At 41.7% G+C, this 17,727-nt stretch overlaps 2 protein-coding genes across 8 annotated transcripts in view; one reads left to right on the top strand and one right to left on the bottom strand.

Moving 5' to 3' along the window:
- The window catches only part of LOC126996407 (organic cation transporter protein-like), a 54,283-nt gene extending 47,565 nt beyond the window's left edge, over nt 1-6,718 (bottom strand). Inside the window, exon 1 of one of the 3 annotated variants that reach the window (XM_050856799.1) lies at nt 6,032-6,718. The gene's annotated coding sequence lies outside the window, so the exon portion shown is untranslated. Of the gene's footprint in view, nt 1-5,154; nt 5,513-5,701; nt 5,924-6,031 lie in introns of those variants that run through there. The other 2 variants (XM_050856800.1, XM_050856798.1) reach the window with 2 other exon arrangements.
- A 155-nt stretch (nt 6,719-6,873) lies between these two features.
- On the top strand, nt 6,874-17,500 carry LOC126996409 (zinc finger protein 511-like). 5 transcript variants are annotated; one of them, XM_050856816.1, is made up of 5 exons: nt 6,874-7,014; nt 7,157-7,263; nt 12,334-12,489; nt 13,369-13,570; nt 16,215-17,500. In XM_050856816.1, the coding sequence occupies exons 3-5, from the start codon at nt 12,335-12,337 to the stop codon at nt 16,701-16,703; spliced, it is 846 nt and encodes a 281-aa protein (XP_050712773.1). In that variant the 5' UTR covers nt 6,874-7,014; nt 7,157-7,263; nt 12,334; the 3' UTR covers nt 16,704-17,500. The 5 variants fall into 5 exon arrangements, with proteins under 5 accessions (XP_050712773.1, XP_050712770.1, XP_050712769.1 ...); XM_050856813.1 differs by lacking the exons at nt 6,874-7,014; nt 7,157-7,263 and adding an exon at nt 7,573-7,921 and having other exon boundaries at nt 12,318-12,489; XM_050856812.1 differs by lacking the exons at nt 6,874-7,014; nt 7,157-7,263 and adding an exon at nt 7,577-7,921.
- Nucleotides 17,501-17,727: the final 227 nt, after the last annotated feature.

The raw sequence follows: 17,727 nt of genomic DNA, 5'->3' as shown, positions 1-17,727 counted from the left end.
CGTTCTATCTTCTATAAAAAAATATTAATAGACTAAACTAAAATCAATAAATAACTGAGAATCTTAAGATATTGCAGTCTGACATTTCCTCAGTTAACACAATATAAAAAAAAAAACACTTGAGAGTTCATACTTTTGTTTTATTTCAGCAAAACTTGCACTGTTAAAAAATACAGTAAAAAAAAAAAAAAAAAAAACATACAAAAAGTAGCTATATGTTGCTTATTATATAGTGTATGTTGCATTGCTTTTGACATTTTGCATAAGCTTTAACAACCTTGGGTGATCATGTACACTTAGTTTATTAGCAGTTAACTCAGTTGAAGCCATACCGAGTACGTTTTCCATGGAGTAGTCCCACAATGCTTTCCCTTTTCAGTGAGTTTCTGTGATCATTCTTAATTGCTTTCAGAGTGCTAAAAGTCTTTCAACTGGAGCATTTGCACAAGGTAGTGACATCATGCACCTAATAACTCTTTGCAGATTTATGTATTTCAACTCACCAGTTATGTTTTTTTTGTGGTTCAGTCTTTCTCTCCAGCTGGATATCCCTAAATTGTCACTAAAGGCGACCAGAATTCCCCAGAAAATCCCCCCCCAAAAGCCAAAATCCCCAGATTATCACTAAATGCATGAAAAAGTCTCAATCTGGGGACAAAATCCCCAAAAGTGGGAGCCCTGGGCCCGCCTGCCGGTGCTAGCTCAGCCAGACGCCACCTAGCTCCTGCCTTCCTATTACGCTTACTGCGCATGCTCTAGCTATTATGTATTATCCTTTCGCCTTCACTATTAAATTCACTGCTTATATATGATATCGATCTTTAGTTGTTATTTTCTTATAATTCTTTTTTACTATTTATATTATTATCACTCTCTTAGGTTTGCCACCTAGAGCGCAACATCTCACTCTCCAATAGGGTGTAGCGGGACAGAATGTAGGAGCAGGGGCCGCAGGCCAAAGTGTAGACTTACCAATCACGGAGCTAGAATTTAAGGTATCGTACCGCATTCTGGCAGCAACAATCTTAAGAGGGAAAAAAAACTCAGTGCGGTCAGAGTATTGACAAGGAGAGTGTATGCTCTTTGCGTCGTAGAAGTTAATGAGTTACATTTTTCGTATTATATAATATATAGTAACACTAATAACAGTGACACCTATACATATGGAAAGGACACTTGCCCCAGCCTTGTCATTAAGCCGCGAATTTTGGAAAATCAACCGCTTTGGTGCGAATCGCCATAACGCCCTTATTTCTGGGGCTACCGAAAAGTTATTGGTATCAATCGACGGCAAAATGCAAGGGCTATATTTTATATTCAGCGACTGGGCTCGAAAACCGACTCGAAAGGGTTGAAAATCGAATAAACTCGCAAAAAATCGACTCGAAAAAATACGTATTTTTGAGTTCCCAACCTTGAAACCCACTCATTTTTCGAGAATTTCAAAAAACTTATTTAATAAATGATTTATCCCTGCCAATGTGCTTTCCAAAATGGTGCATAACGCGTCCCTACTCCCAGTATAGTTTCGTCGCTAGAGCGCGAAACGTAAACCCTGTCGAGAGATTTTGACGAACTCCAGACATTTTGCCGTTTTTATCTAGTGTGGCTTTGCCATTGCCTCTAGAAGGCTATAATTTGGCACGTAGCCCCTCTTGGCAAGCGGACGCCGTCTGGTTGCCGTCAGATAGTAGGTTCGGTCGCTGATGTTCGCCGTCCACTTTTCATGTCATTGGCCGTGGTCGACGTCCGGCCTTCCACTACACGGCAAGTTGTGCGGTGACCGGTGGTAGGTCAAACCAACCATTCCCGGAAATGAGGTACATCCCTGCGCAGTGACGTCCCACGCCCCTCAGCCCGTCCAAGCTCCGTCCCGACTCAACCTGCTCCACAGGTCAAACACACAGGCAAATGTGTATGGGTCACCTCTGCCTAACCAAAATAAATCACTGCAGTACATGATGTGCACAGCAGTAACAATGAGAGTCTGTGGAGCTATTGGCTTTTATCCATTTCAAAAATAATTGTTAATTTCATCTTTTGCTCTGCCCAGGGTGATGGAAATGCATTAGAACGAATATAATGTTACATACATACTAATAACAGGTTAAACCAATATTGTTTGGAGCATTTTTTGCATGTCTGCGGCCCATAGGGGGCGGGGGCACAAATATCCGTCTTTTGCTGCAGTAAAGCACAGAATACTTTTATTACCCTTATAAGTAACTATTTTTTTGTACAAATAATTTACAGAAATAAGAATGAGAAATGTGTAATATAACTTGGTGAAAATATTATATACTGTAACACGTCAGCAGCAAGTCGTTAAGGGAGGTCGCCGTCCTCATTGCGACAGGACGCGTACTGGTTTTTGCCTGTCGGTCACCAGTCGGCGTATGGTGGGCGTCATGGCCTGACTCCAGGTGTGAGGTCAAGGTGTGAATCTTACCATGGTCGCCGTCCGGCCACCCACTGGACGGACACTGGACGGACACTAAACGACCACTGGTAGCCGTTCGGTCGCACGACTACTTTGCCACCTATATGTGGTCGGGGAGCGTTGGGTGTGAATCGTAGCATTTTGAGGTCGCAGGTGGTCGTTAGCAGGTCGTAAAAGTCAGTGTGACTGTAGTTTAACCATTTAAGAGAGAGAGAGAGAGAGAGAGAGAGAGAAAGTACGAACAAGTGTACGGTAGACTACTTTGCCCCACCGAGTACCACCCCAACTTCGAACCATGGAGTTATAGTCTTCTTGCTTTTAATTGGGGCGTTTCGAAGATTATATATATATATATATATATATATATATATATATATATATATATATATATATATATATATATATATATATATATATGCAGAGACAAGCCCGTGCTCCCTCCTCTAGGGAGGCGTGATCTTTTCCCTCTTAACGGGCCGTCTTCGGACAAGGGCCCGTTTCCCCAAGTGATAGTGGGGGATAAATCTTTAAAAAATATATATATATATATATATATATATATATATATATATATATATATATATATATATATATATATATATATACTATATATACCTATATGAAATGGATATGGTGATTTTTCAATATAGCAGTGCTTTGCTGTTTAGCCTTTGGCTGAAGCAACAGACCGGAGAGGAAATACAAACTACATAAATTTTCTGCAAGCCCACAGAGAAGACAGAATAACTATTGTGCTGACAAATTTTGATTAAAGTCAGTCGTCTTGAGTGGAAATCATTTCGATTCTCGATAGTCACGTTTATATAAGATTATTGTGAGTGTCTTGCTGTCATAGCCACCCTCCTTTTAGTACACTTTCCATGGAAATTAATGTAAGATAAGGCTACAGCAGTGGTGCCAAACCCGCCTGAAGGGTGAGCCTTCCATGCTTAACTCATTTTGCGAGGGTGAGTACCTTTTTAGCCAACTGGTTAAGGAGTGGTTTTCCCACCTCGCTGATCGCGGGTTCGATCCCCGGCGCCGGTGAAACCCTTTCCTGGTCTGGACTAATTTATTGTGTGTTTCGTTACACGCAGAGGTCGTATGGAAAGTATCAATCAATCAATTAATGGGACATACGCCGGGGGGCGCGCCGCGTTGCCCACCCTACGACGCCCAGTCCGGGGGGTCCTTCCGGGCGAGTATCCATGCAGGCCCCCTTCCCATCCTGAGAACCTCCTGGCAGGATCTATCGACTTGCTCAAGCCACGAACTCCTTGGGCGTCCCCATGGCCTCCTCCAATCAGGGTTATCTCTTAGAGACAACTCGCTGAGCAGGATGAGCTTCTGGTAACGTAACACCGTACGTGGGTCTGGATTTATATATCGTGTGTTTCGTTACACGCAGAGGTCGTGTGAAAGTATAGTGAGGTGAAATTCAGGCAATACACTATGATTGGAACAAACGTTGGAAGACTCGCTTTATGGACCACCGATATTTTAGAACTAAACTATTTTCTCAGGTAGAGTTTGATGTTTTGGATTATCATAATTATATTTTCTCGGGAATGACTGATTTTTTGCCCCCCAGGACCGTAATTTCCGGGGGACTAGGGGGCAATAGCCTCCCTAATGTTTTCTATATCGGCCTCAAAATGCGCCTAGACGTGCTATTTTTCAAAAAAATTCCCCCACCTGCGCATACTCGCTTCGCATGCCCCCCCCCCCCCCCCTCATAAACCTATGATGCCCTCTAGTCTCTCAAAAAACTGCCAAAATTACGGGCCTGCCACCCCATTCCCAGGTACATAACTAGTCATTTCCAAGGACAAATAATAATCAGAAAAATTCAAGTTTAATCCTCGTAAATAACATATAGTAGAGACACCCAGGGTCTGGACACACCGGCGATATTTCCTCAACACAGACTATGCGCCCTCCGGGTTGACCATTGAGGGGTGACCCACCGCCGCCCGTGCAACCTTGCATATTTACGCGTGACCTAACCTAACCAAACTGGGTTTTTTCGCCCCGCTCGACTCCTATGTGTTATTATATTACATCTCACCATAATTTGGGCCCTAACAGATAAAGATTCGTTTTAGTACCGTGCCAGTATTTCATTACCTACCTTATGAAACATCACTAGCTCTTCATATATCTTTTCTACAAACGTTCAACAATCATTGAAACGCTTTCAAAATCCAATTCAAGGACTTTATTGTTGAAAATAGGGGATAATATTCACGACAGCGTAGCCTCCTCTGGCGGCGGCCGCAAAATAGCTCGCAGAGGGTTTAGGGTGGGGGAGCATATTTGAACTACTCCAATCGAACTTTACGACCTGCTAACGGGGGGTGGCTTCGCCCCCCTCGACCCCCCCCTTCTAACCAAGGGGGCTGCGCCCCCCCCTGGACCCCCCCTCCCCCATGTATATGCGACTTATTTCTGCAAGGAGGTATTTCTCGCAACACCGGCTTTACCGCCGCCGCGGCCGCCGCCAGAGGAGGCTGTACGCTTTCGTGAATATTACCCCCTATTTTCAACAATAGATGGTTCTTGAATTAGATTTTGAAAGCGTTCCCATGATTGTTGAACGTTTGTAGAAAAGATATATGAAGAGCTATAAAAAAATATATAGTGATGTTTCATAAGCTAGGTAGGTAATGAAATACTGGCACGGTACTAAAACGAATTTTAACCGTCGTACATACCATATTGTGGTGGGTTTGGGTGTTTGCAGAGCAGCGCGGCACATTTGAGGAAATGGTGACGCAGTTTTATCGGGTGGGCTTCCGTGCACAGTTAGGTATCTTGCAAGGTAGCTACTTGTGGTACCTGTTCCCTGAGCGCTTCGCAGCTGTTGAAAGAACACCCGTCAGGCTCAAAAGGTCTTAGCACAACCACAACCTTGAACCTTCGTTAGTCATGCCGGAAGCGAGACTGTGATCATATTGTACATGTGTGATATTCAAATTTCAAATGTGATTGGCTAAGTAGGTCACGTGACACTGAGAATTAAAACAATTGGCTCCGGGGATATAACTTGTGACTGCTGGCGCCAGATGACGGATTAGAGCGCGCTCGAGCGAAGGAGCTAGGTTGGAGGTGGGGAGCTGGGCAGCGCCCTAGAGTCAGCACTCTTATAATTATCTCTCCCTTACTGCTGCGTCGACACCAAGGATCGAGATTATAGTATATAATATATATTAGTCTCCTTGGTCGACACCAATAATTAAGAAGCCTAGAGAAGATACGTACTCTAGAATCCGGTCGACAATGTCGGCGTAAACATCTGTATGCTGGCCTCCACTATATATACTGCCTCGCTTGATCACTATATAGTTTACTTAACGTATGGACTTTCCATGAATTAAGGTTGGAGGTTGCCTGAATCCATTTCCAAGTTGAGATTACTAGTTGTTGTTTGGTTTGAGAGTTATTGGTTGTCCTTTTGGTAATTTTATAAGTCTGTACGTGGCACATGTACAATAACGAAACGCACATTTATCATGTAGGAAACTAGGTGGTTTTGCCGTAAACGTATAAAGAAATACCGCCCTTTTACCGAATATTAACCCAATCGTTCACCTTAGGTTTATCAGAGCTCCTGATAATGTTGCTGTTGATGAGGCAAGCCATCGCCCGTGGAAACAGCTTGGCCCCGCCCCGCCCCAGCTGGCAACTCTTTGGCTGGCAGCGTCGCCGCCGCACCGTTGTTGCGAGAAATACCTCCTCGCAGCAATAAGAGCATGCGCACTGGGGGAATATACACATCAGGAAAACCTATTAATTTGCCTGGGGTTTTGTTCAAGTTTGTCCACTTGTGATTATTGTGATGGTTGATATTGCCGGCAAGACAACAACACACCAGACCAACAGATTAAATAAGCAAGAACTGAGTGAACATCAACGTGGGGTAATTCTTTCCAACATCTACCCTATTCGTTTGTTCTTAAGCCTTCTCTTGATTAACCTTTGAAAGGTATTCCTATGCCATTTGGAATCACACACTTGCGTGTTTCTAATTTTCGCGCTCATTGTTCACACAGCAATGGGTATTTTGCAACATTTGATGCTAAATTATATCCTCTGTATTCCACTTGCTCTCGTAGGGGAAGGGTGTGTGTCAGTGCTCCGCATTTAATTGTTTCTGAGTATGGTAAGTACATAGTTGTGTATCCAATTGGCACAGGTATACCCGAATCGTTTTTAGGATAAAAAAAAAAAAGTGTGAAGGAAAATATAGTCATTTGTTCTATTATGATAGATCAATTGGCGCGAATTTTCCGACTGTTACAGTGAGTAAAAATTGCTGATCAGTAAACATGACCCATATATACTAAACCAAGTTTTATATATAATTATCTACGTGTTTCTTTTTTTGCGGGTTTGAGCCATGGCCACAAAATGAACGCGACCAATTCCTGATGATGACATATATGTAAGATAGCTGATCGAGCTCCAGTGTAATGTCTCAGTCAACAAACATCACACTAGAATCAATCACTGATGCTAGGAACTCCTCTGTGAGTGTGTGTGGAGATGCCCCCCTCCCCCTATAAGAATAACTGGTAAGTAAAAGTCAGATTTTTTTATTATTTTGTTATTATAAAACATAGCTAGTAGTAGTCCGGATCACTTATTTTTGTACCAGAGTACCATTTAAAATCAATAAAACATGTCTTTATATTTTATTTTTATTTTTTTCTACAGTGAGGCCTATTGGAATTACCCATCTCTAGTCATTCGAGGCACCATGATTGCTGTGCAGCCCAGGATTGAGAGGCAGACTGAGGCATCTAACATCATTCTAGTTTAAGGTGGGCACTTTTTTATTATTTTTTTAATGAAAAAAAAATCTCAAAATATTAATTTTTGGAGGGGATTTTTTTTTCAGTAATCTAAAAGTCAGATTTTATTTTTTGTTTTGTTAGTATAAAACATAGCCAGTATTACTCCGGAAAACTTCTTTTTGTACCACAATTTCATTTATAATAAAAAAAACATGTCTTTATATTTTATTTTTATTTTTTCCTACAGTGATATATACTGCCTATAGCTATACCCGGAACGTTAAAATTTTAGGGAATACCTTTCTAGGGTTAAAAGTGTTTCTCTGATGTTTGTGTCATGTACTGGAGCCGATCGAAACAGGACAGGTAAACGATAGCGGTGAATGAGAAATACAGAAAAAATAATCAAGTTGAACCTCCCTCTGCGAGCTATTTTGTGACTGCAAGCTGATTCATACACAAGCCCGGGCTTGTTTACAAACAGGTGGCCAGGAGTGAGGCAGCGGCCAGCTGACGAGGCTGGCGGGGCCGTGGAGGCCGTGCTCCCAGGCCTAACTAGCCCCCCAAAAAACACTGAAGAAGAAGAAGGCGCACCTTGCCTGTGTGAGCAAACCACAAGCTACTACCGACTAGACTTTCCCCCGTAGATGTGATGTGATTGTCATGCTCCACAATAACTGAAAAGGTAAGAAAGACAACGACGCTAGTTACGAATGATGCTGGAATCAGTCAGTGGGGGCATACACCGTGGGGCGCGTCGCCTCGCCCACCCTACGACGCCAAGCCCGGGGGCTCCTCCGGGCGAGTCTCCATCTGGATCTGGATCTGGACGAATAATGCGCAGGGCATCCGTACAGGTACATAACACGCACATTTGTGTTGGATGTTGGGGGGACGATGAAGTTGATGAAGTCGAAGTCGATGAAGTCTTTGGGGTACACCTTTGCAACGGTGGTTGAGTGTTGCATTGTGTTGTGGCGTGGGTTGGCAATATCACCCCACTTTAGTAATTTTCTTTGGTATTGTCTTTGTTGTTACTTTGGTGAGTCGTATGATTGTGCTCGCTGTTTCCACATTTGTGGTATAGTTTGTTTTTTCTCATTGACACTTTGGTTGTCTGTAAAAAGTAAGAGTAGCCAGTTTTTCTTCTTCAGTTATTGTGGTCACTTCAAGGAAGGGTAGTTGTTGTCTGATGTGTCTGTATGCATCACAGTGTAGTAGGAAGTGTTCTAGTGTTTCGTCTTGGTTAGTGTTGCATTGTGTGCACAGTGTGTTCCCGTTGGTGTGTCTGGGAGAGCTAGGTGAGATGAGTCCATGCAGGCCCCCTTCCCAACCTGAGTACATCCCGGCAGGATCTATCGATTTGGTCAAATCACGAATTCCGTGGGCGTCCCCTTGGCCTCCTCCACTCAGGATTGTCTCTTACAGAGACAACCCGATGAGCAGGATCAGCTTCAGGGTAACGTGCCACGTGCCCGTATAGTTGGAGTTGGCGTTGACGGACTATGCAGGTAATATATGTTGAATCAGTCTCATAGAGTAGTCGCTGGTTTGACACAAAGTCATTCCAGTGATATCCCATGATTCTGCATAGACATTTATTACCAAAGGCATGAATCCGCCTCTCCAAGTCTCCATTTAGTGTCCATGTCTCACAACCATAAAGTAGGACAGGGAGCACAAGGGACTTGAAGATCCAGATCTTTGTCCTTCTGCACAGGTATCAAGAATGCCATATGCTCATGTTGAGCGAGTCCATGACACCGTGGGCCAAGCCAATCCACCGCAAGACTTCCTGGCCAGACTCACCGTTATTATGAACTACTCTACCAAGATATGTGAAACTTTCTGAGATCTCAAGGTCCTCGCCACACACATGAACAGGACGAGGATGTTGAGATGCTGGAAAGCATTGGGTAAGTATCCCATCCCGGAAGAGTAACCCTTTGTCCATAAAACCAACTTCAACCATGAGGTGTAAAAATCAAACTAAGTGTAAAAATAGGGATGAAATGTGTGCACAAGCCTACATGGCCACGGGAGGCTGAATACCCCAATGCGACCAAATGTGGAAACAGAGGGGCCCAATGTGACGAAATATGGGGACACGGAGGGGGGGTGGGGGTTAAGGGAAATGAAGCCCCCTGTTAGGAGGTTCATGTATATTCATCTGACTATTACTGTCCCAGTGGGGACTTGAGCAGGGATGAAAGTAAGATTAGATTCTTGCAGGTACTGTGTCTTCAAAAGCGTACCCCTGCGTACTGGCTGTAGACGGCTGTATATCTCTTCCCAGTATGGCACACCCCCGTGCACGCGACACTGGCTGCCACTCGTCTCATCCAGAACCCGTGAGAAACTGCAAACATGAGCCACTCAGGCAGTGCGGCAAACTCTAATAGACGAAAATGTGCAAGATTGGGTATCCAAAACCGCTAGAAATCTGCCAGATATAATGAGCTACTTTGCAATATGAGCATTTCATGTTTACAAACAAATCCTATTGCCTGGTAGGTAGCTAGGGGTGAAAGTTGTGTATTCGAAAGCGTGTCCCTGTGTACCGGCTGTAAACGGCTGTATATCTCTTCCTGGTATGGCATACCACTGCGTACCGGCTCACTTTCACCCCTCACTTGAGGGGGTGAAGCATTCCTATTCCTATTTGATTTTAGCTGTGATGAGCCACTGGTTTTGGCTGCTGTGGGACGCTGTGAGCTTTTCCGCCACATACAGCTGTGCAGGTTCCCACACACATTTCATGGCTGTTTTCATCATTGCTATGCAGGTTACCAGGGTTAATTTTCATTTCTACCCATAACTTTTGTGGCACTTTCTTTTAACCCCTTCAACACGAGGACGCGTATACTGCGTCCTTGCATGCCCCGTACCATCCGAGGACGCGCATACTGCATCCTGGCTTGCTTTAGCCAGTATAAGAGTTATTTTATCCCTTTATTTATGCTTACATCTCAAAATTATCAATTAATTTATGTTTCTTTATGTGCACCATTTAATTTTGCATGTGTTCATATATAATACATGGTGATTGTGTTGAGTTTATGTCTGAAAACTTGTTATATTCAATAGGGACATTTGAAATTTGGCATGTGTGGTGATCCCGGATATGGCGCGGGGCGCTGTTTTGGCCTGGCCGTAGTGAGTTTCTTTATGTGTATCATTTAATTCTGTATGTTTTCATATATAATACATGATGATTATGTTGAGTTATGGCTGAAAACTTCTTATATTCAATAGCGACATTTGAAATTTGGCGCGCACGGCGATCTCGGATACGGCGCGGGGCGATGTTTTGGCCTGGCCGTAGTGAAGGGGTTAAAAATATAGGTTAATCTTAGGGAGCACCACTCCAAACCAATATTCGTAGTAATTTAGCATGTAAAAGAATTATTATTATAAGGCATTTCCGTATACGTTTTACTTTGGGGAGGGGCCAGGGGGGCAAGTCTCATTAATTATAAAGTTGGCTTTGATTTTTCTAAGTCCATTGTTGTTGTTTCACGAGGATCTCTATAGGGAGACTGAGCCTCATAGCTGCCTTACACTACACCACAGAAACTAGTTCCTAAGTCGGTAATATCCAGAACGAGCATGGATCATTACGATTTCGGACACAAAATGGTATTTAAGAGTTCTACGTTATTTTCTTCTCTATATTAAAGCAAATAATGGCACAAGTATTTGTATTTTATTATTCTAAAGGACTACAATTATGAAATGTTACTACGCTAGGGTGTATCACGGCTGACATGTAAGCAGCTTCCTGAAGCTCAGTCTTCCTCTCGCCGCCATCATGGAATGATGGACTGACACTCTAGTATTCTTTATTCTCCTCAAAATATAATTCTACTTCACCTCTCGGTAAATGTTAACTGAGTATTTAACCTCTTTATCGGTATGCATGTAGTTTGACAAAAGGACCGGTTACTATCCACTTCTGTACCAGATGTTTCTCTTGTGTCACATGCATGTCACTTTGATTCGCCCATGAGGCACCTCGAGGCACATTGCACCTTCAAATAACCCAAAACCAAGTCCTTGTGACCCTTCAATACCACCATATTCTAACAGTGACACGAGCGTGTCACATGGGGTGTGCTTGGTGCCTCTTGGTCACATCAACCTGTGACAACCTTGTGTCACAAAACAGCCGGATATTGTTCAACGCGCGCAACTCCAAATTGGAGTAAAATGGAGGCCTTGGTGATAGGTAGCAATCGATAGGTCACTCCCGGGTCAGTTGACAGCAGGAGCGTCAGGGCTAGACGACAACTGTCACAAATCGGTTTTATTTTGTACCCAAAGTACTCAGTAACAATAATCTAGCATCAACTTAGCAGAAGTGGATGGGTTAAGTGTCAGTATTGTACCATATGTAATTGTTGATTGTTGGATCCCACCTCCCCTCTCGGTGAGTATTGCATAATTATTTTCGTCCATTATAAATGAAACTTGACATTTCCCTAGAGTTGCTCTGCTTCTTGGGTCTTTTTCCCTAGGAGGTTATAATGTGGGGGGGTTAGGAGGGAGGGTCAAGGGGGGCAAAGCCCCCCTCAGTTAGAGGTTAGGTTATGTAAAGTTGGGTTGGGGTAGTTTAAATCTATTCAGTATGTGGTGTGGGCCGTTGAAAATTACTCAGTGCAGGACAGATTGGGGCAGCGGCAGTGGGGGGGTGGAGGGTTCCACTGCGATGACCATCCAATGACATTCCCGACACTCGTCAACAGACTGCCTGCAGCGGCTGCTACGTTATGTTGTAATAGATTACAAGAGTGTACGTTAGGGACTTTCCTTACTTTCAAGACTAGGGAATTTTCCCTACTTAAGTGATTTTTTTAAGGTAAATTTTTGAAGCCTATATTTCAGTGATTTTGCCTCCCCCCCAAAAACCAAAACAACAACAACAAAAAAAAAAACTGGCTCTCCACAGGTCCTCAGGCTTGTTTTGGGGGTAGGGGGGGGCTGAAGTGGTGGATGGGGTGGAGTGGTAATTCTTAAGATTTACCAAAATATATGGTGTAAACTACTAAATGTACAAATTTATAATGGAAACATGAAAGCAGGTTTTTGTTTTTTCAGAATGGGTACAAGTGATTGCTGGAACTACTTGACATCCCTTGGTGTGCAGCACCACTCCTGGCATGACCCTGTATTGGCAAAAGGTCTTGTTGCTTGTGCCCCCCTCGCCAAAATCCCATGTATTGATATTGATGAAGAGGATTTCTTCCATCCTAGGTATATTATCTTCCTATAGTTGACTGGAAATAACTTAGGTGTTTAAGTGGGTAAAGGAAAAGTTAGTGTTTGTTGATTTCTCATGGTTATGGCTATTGGGTGTAACAGTCCTATATAGGGCACATCAGCACAAGGCAGTGTGCAAACGTGGTGAAACCATGTTGACTCAAGGCTATGTATTACCTGAATTTCACTTCACTATACATTCACACGACCTCTGCATGTCATGAAACACACAAAAAATTATTCCAGACCAGGAAAGGGTTTTACTGGCAACAGAGATTGAACCCACGACCAGTGAAATGGGAAAGACACCCCTTTAGGGCCGAGTCACACATACGCGGTTCAGCGATACGGTTCATTGCGGATAGCTATCCGCAATGAAACATCTCCATCCGCCATAGGCTGGGGTCACACATACGCGGTTCAGCGATACGGTTCATTGCGGATTGAATTTTGGCGGTTCTGTGTGGAATGTTACAGATAGTGGTGGATGGCTATATGTTTCATTGCGGATAGCTATCCGCAGTGAACCGTATCGCTGAACCATGTATGTGTGACCCCAGCTTTAGCAGTTTGCCAAAGAGGTACCCCACTCGCAGAGTGGGGTACCTCTTTGGCTGACCCATGAATCTTCATTACCAGTGGGAAAGAAAATGTAATATGTAATAGTTGGCTCCAGGCCCAACTTGAGAACTAAATAAATGGGAATGCTGTTATTCATGCAGGAGAATACAATTAGTATTGGTATGTGTGTAGCCTTTCATGTATGAAATGATTTATGTACTTTGTATTACTCTAAATTTAGTAGTTTGTGACAAAATTGGAGATATTACACTTATACAGTGTATGATAAAGTTATTCTCCTGAACATTACAGTATTGAGCCAATAGTGTGTAGCGTTGGTGGATGCAAGAAGACTTTCACAACTGTGGCAGAGCATGCAGCTCACCAACGGTCCTGCCATCAGCATGTGTGTTCCACTTGTAAACACTCCTTTCCTACACACCACTTATTGGATCTTCACCTGCTGGAAGTGCATGATACTTTGTTTCAACTGATGGCAGAAAAGAAAATGATGGTAAGTGTGTATTGTTCCTGTTGTCTAACAACAGAATTCTCATTTTGAACTTTCTACCATTGTGTTTTGCTACCTCTGCACACAATATTTCTTAATTGTTACTCAGTAATAAAATTACAGTAAAAGAAAGCTCCAAATCATCACTCTGGATTTTTTTCTCACTGAAATCCAGACATTTCTGAATATTCCACAGCATGTCATGCAGTTGTGGTTCAATAAAGTCTAAACTACTTCACTAGTGCCTTCGCTCTACTGCCATCACACAAGAGCTTTTAGTGTAGTATAATATACATAGTCTTAGTATAGAACTGGTAGCATAAGACTTTAAAGAGAAATCATCTTATAATGAGTTAATCACTAATTTCATTTTACATATAGCAGTCTTTTTTGTTTCTGAGCTATCTTGACATCCTGGCATTTTGTAATTTTTAACTTTATATTGTAAAATACAAATGTAATCATTCCAATTTCTGACAGAGGAGGGGGATAGTGAGTTTAAAATGCCATGTGATCTTTTAATTGATGATCTAAGATGAAGTAATTGAAGGGAGGACCAGTTCCCAGTCTCAACCTTAAGTATATCAATCAATCAAGTGGGACATACTACACCAATATTATACTCCCAACTGCCACATGCATCAGAGAAGTGTACATACAATGTAGCACACCAGTCACAAATTTGCGCAGTAGAAATGAGCTACAAGGTGCATGGGGTGTGTTAGGATGGGATGGAAAAAACAATGAAAGCATGTATGAGAGATTTGGTATGGGTGTAACAAGGGTTGTGGATTGTGAACTGGTTAAATGAGTGAAGTGTAGTACTCTGAGATGATTTGGACATGTAATCAGTATGTTTGAAGATGAGTTTGTGAAGAGAGTTTATAAGGGAAGGATTTAGGGAGTGGGTATCAGGGGGAAACTACCAACGAAATAGATTGAGGGGGATGAGTATTGGAGAGATAAACTTTGTAGGAATGGGAGTGTCAGATCAAGGAAAACTGGAGACGTTTGTCACTCCCTTGAGGAAGGTTTTCATTAGGGAGCAGGGCATCAGAGATGTAGATACATAGACAAGAAAAATTTATTGCTCCTTTATTAACCCTCAAAGCGCGGGCTTATTTTCCCTGCCTGTCCTCCCACGCAGGCAAATTCAGGCAAAAACATACGTCACTTCAACCTTTCATACCTTCACTTCTACTTAACTCACATAACTGAATGAAGTACCATTGTAAAGTACAAGTTTCACTTTTCGTACCGATGTCTATATCGGTCGCCGTCGCTAGTCGCCGCGCGCACGCACTCGCACGCAGTGGGCAGGCAAGGCGGCAAGTGTCAGTCCAGTCCCAACGTCCATCATCATCTCGTTGCCGGTTCGTAGAACCCCTAGAACCCGACTCGAACAGTGTTGCCAAATTAGGTTTTTTTTCCGCTAAATCTAGAGTTTTTTTTTGAAATCTAGGGGAAAATCTTAAATTGACAGGGGTAACTGGCGATTTTTCCGGTTGTAAAATTTTGAGTGAGCAACACTGGACTTCGAAATCTGAACACATCAGCCAGCGTGAGGGTGAGGAGGTGATGGGGGGGAGGGGGGGCTTGGAGTGGTGCAGTGGTGTACTGTTTGGCATCGAAACTGGCTTTTCATGTAGTGACGAGTACAGGGGGAGTGTCCTAACATATGTAATATTTATCTATTTCTATAACGGACATGAAAAAAATTGGTAATTTTTATATTATATTTAAATTGTTTTTTGTATTGTGAGTAGTAAATATTTTTTTTATAGTTATATTTCATTTTTTTTTTTTTTTTTTTTTTTTGGTCCCCTGGTCCCCCCCTTATTATTATTTAACTGGGGGGGATGGTCGATGATATTTAGAAAATCGATAAACGAGTACATACCCTTAACTGTTTAATGACGTTAAGTTGAAGACTATGTGACCTTTGGTAGAGCACGTACGGAATATTGAAGTAGGATCACTGAGAACGCATTTTTATAGACAGTTTTCCACCCCGAGTGGACTTCTCTTCTATGATTTAATAATTAGAAGCATAACTTTAATACAGTTTATGTGAACCACACCCCAAAATAACATAACTTCTAGGCCTTCTTGATGCCCTTGATGGGTATTGAGGTCAAAGGGCCCCCATCTTGTGGATGAAATTCACTGGAAGGTGAGAAGAGGTGGGATGTCTAGCAAACATCATTTCAAAACTTACACAAGTCATACACTGACCAATAATTAGTCAAAAGAGCATGGTTGGGTATTATTTGAAAGAAAATGACATGCTAACCCTACTTCAGCATAAACAAAATTAATTTGACGGCGTGCTAAGTCAAAAAATGCCTTGTCGACACACCCGCGGTTTGAGCCCAGGCACCAGCTGTCGACTATTGTCGACACCTGCACTTTAAGGGTTAATAAGTTATTGATAAATTTTGCCTTTTCTTTTATTAATGAATTATGGATAAATTTAGCCTGTTGATCTAACCAGACACTGCCCTTTCATTTTACCATAGAATTGTATTATATGTAAGTGCAACAAATTTGTTAATTTGTAATTATAAAGTAGTTTCCTTTCACTGATTTCTTTTAAGGAGTTGAATTATACAATTTCATTCCAAATGGAATTTAATATTTTTTCCAGTACCAGTGTCTTCTGGAAACCTGCTCTGAAAAATTCAAAAATCCCACTGAAAGGCATATCCATTGCATAGAATTACACCGATTCCCATCCAATTTTCGATATGATATGTCTTGGAGAAAACAAAGGAAAAAAAACTGCAAAAATGCCAGAAACCTTTCAGCAGAAGTATCTTCAATGGAATGTGAAGTTTCACTCATTAAAGATGAAAATGCTATGCTGTTTAGTTCAGAAACTAATGAAATGGCAGGAATAAAAAGTAAAAATGAAAATGTAAGAAAATCACCAAAAGTGCCGTGCAACTTATCATTTGGCACTGGAGTGTCTCGAGGTTTCAGCCGAGGAGGCAGAGGTAGCAGGGGCCAAGGCAAGAAGAGTGGTATACATTGGCACCAGAGGAAGTATGTCCCACATAGTTCAAGAACAAAACTAGAAGAAGTAAATATGAAAGATTTGGAAGCAGCATTACCCAGTGAGCCAGAATGTTCATGATATATGTATTTCACAAATTGATGAGAATTATTATGCTTGTAAGTTTTCATAAGTTGTGATATAGTAAATATTTGATTGATAAAATATAAAACGTTATGGATAGGGTACCCAAAATCACTGGGCTTAAATTTCACTCTCATCCCTCTAGATCAGGCATTTGTAATGCAGTATATATTTAACCTTTTAAAAAATGTAAAGTAAATTAGCAGCACTTCTGCAATACACCATGGGTCTCTTTACAAGCAAATGTAATCATCATGATTATAAATTGTCACTTGGACACAAATGATACTTCATAGCTGGAATGTAGAATTCCAGTAATTCATTAGAGTTTACATTACATCTTGAAAATCTTATTGTTATTTTCCTGATAATTTATCATACTACTGTTGTACTATGTTTGACATGAATGCTTGTGATTGCTGTCAAACTATGTGAATGCTTACTTTGTTTATGTAAGCTTAGTGAAAGGAATGGATGAGATGCTAGGCTTTTTTATACATCAGTATAAAAATAGCATCCTAGTGCTGTATATGTAATAACTCCAGATATTGAAATTGCATTCTAATGGTAATGATGAAAGAGTCCTGAAGTGGCATAAGACAAATTGGTGTGGCAGTATTCAACAAATTTTATGGAAAATTTGTGCCTTTACTACCCAAGTGCATTTTAATTCCAGGACATTTTATCTACTCACTGGTACATTGATTTAAGATCACTTTCACCAGTTTGAGTGTTTAGAAATGTAACAGCATTAATCTCAACAGCAATAAAATAATAAAATTGCTTATAAGCTCTGTGTGGCACTTTATTGAAACTTTTGACCCACCGTTTGACCGCAAGGCAAAAGTATGAGTAACATTTCACATCACTGCTACATTTTATCAAATCAGTTACAAAGTCTTTGTGTAGTTACCAGAAAAATACATCAAGTGGTTATTAGAAAATAAAGGTGATAAAGATTCCCCCCTTGGTAGATAAAATCATGGAATTAACCAATTTCCAAGCTAAGTAAAGCTTCATA

Source organism: Eriocheir sinensis, chromosome 10 (assembly GCF_024679095.1).
Source record: "Eriocheir sinensis breed Jianghai 21 chromosome 10, ASM2467909v1, whole genome shotgun sequence".
Classification (NCBI taxonomy): Eukaryota; Metazoa; Arthropoda; class Malacostraca; order Decapoda; family Varunidae; genus Eriocheir; species Eriocheir sinensis.
This window is presented reverse-complemented; position numbering and strand designations above follow the sequence as displayed.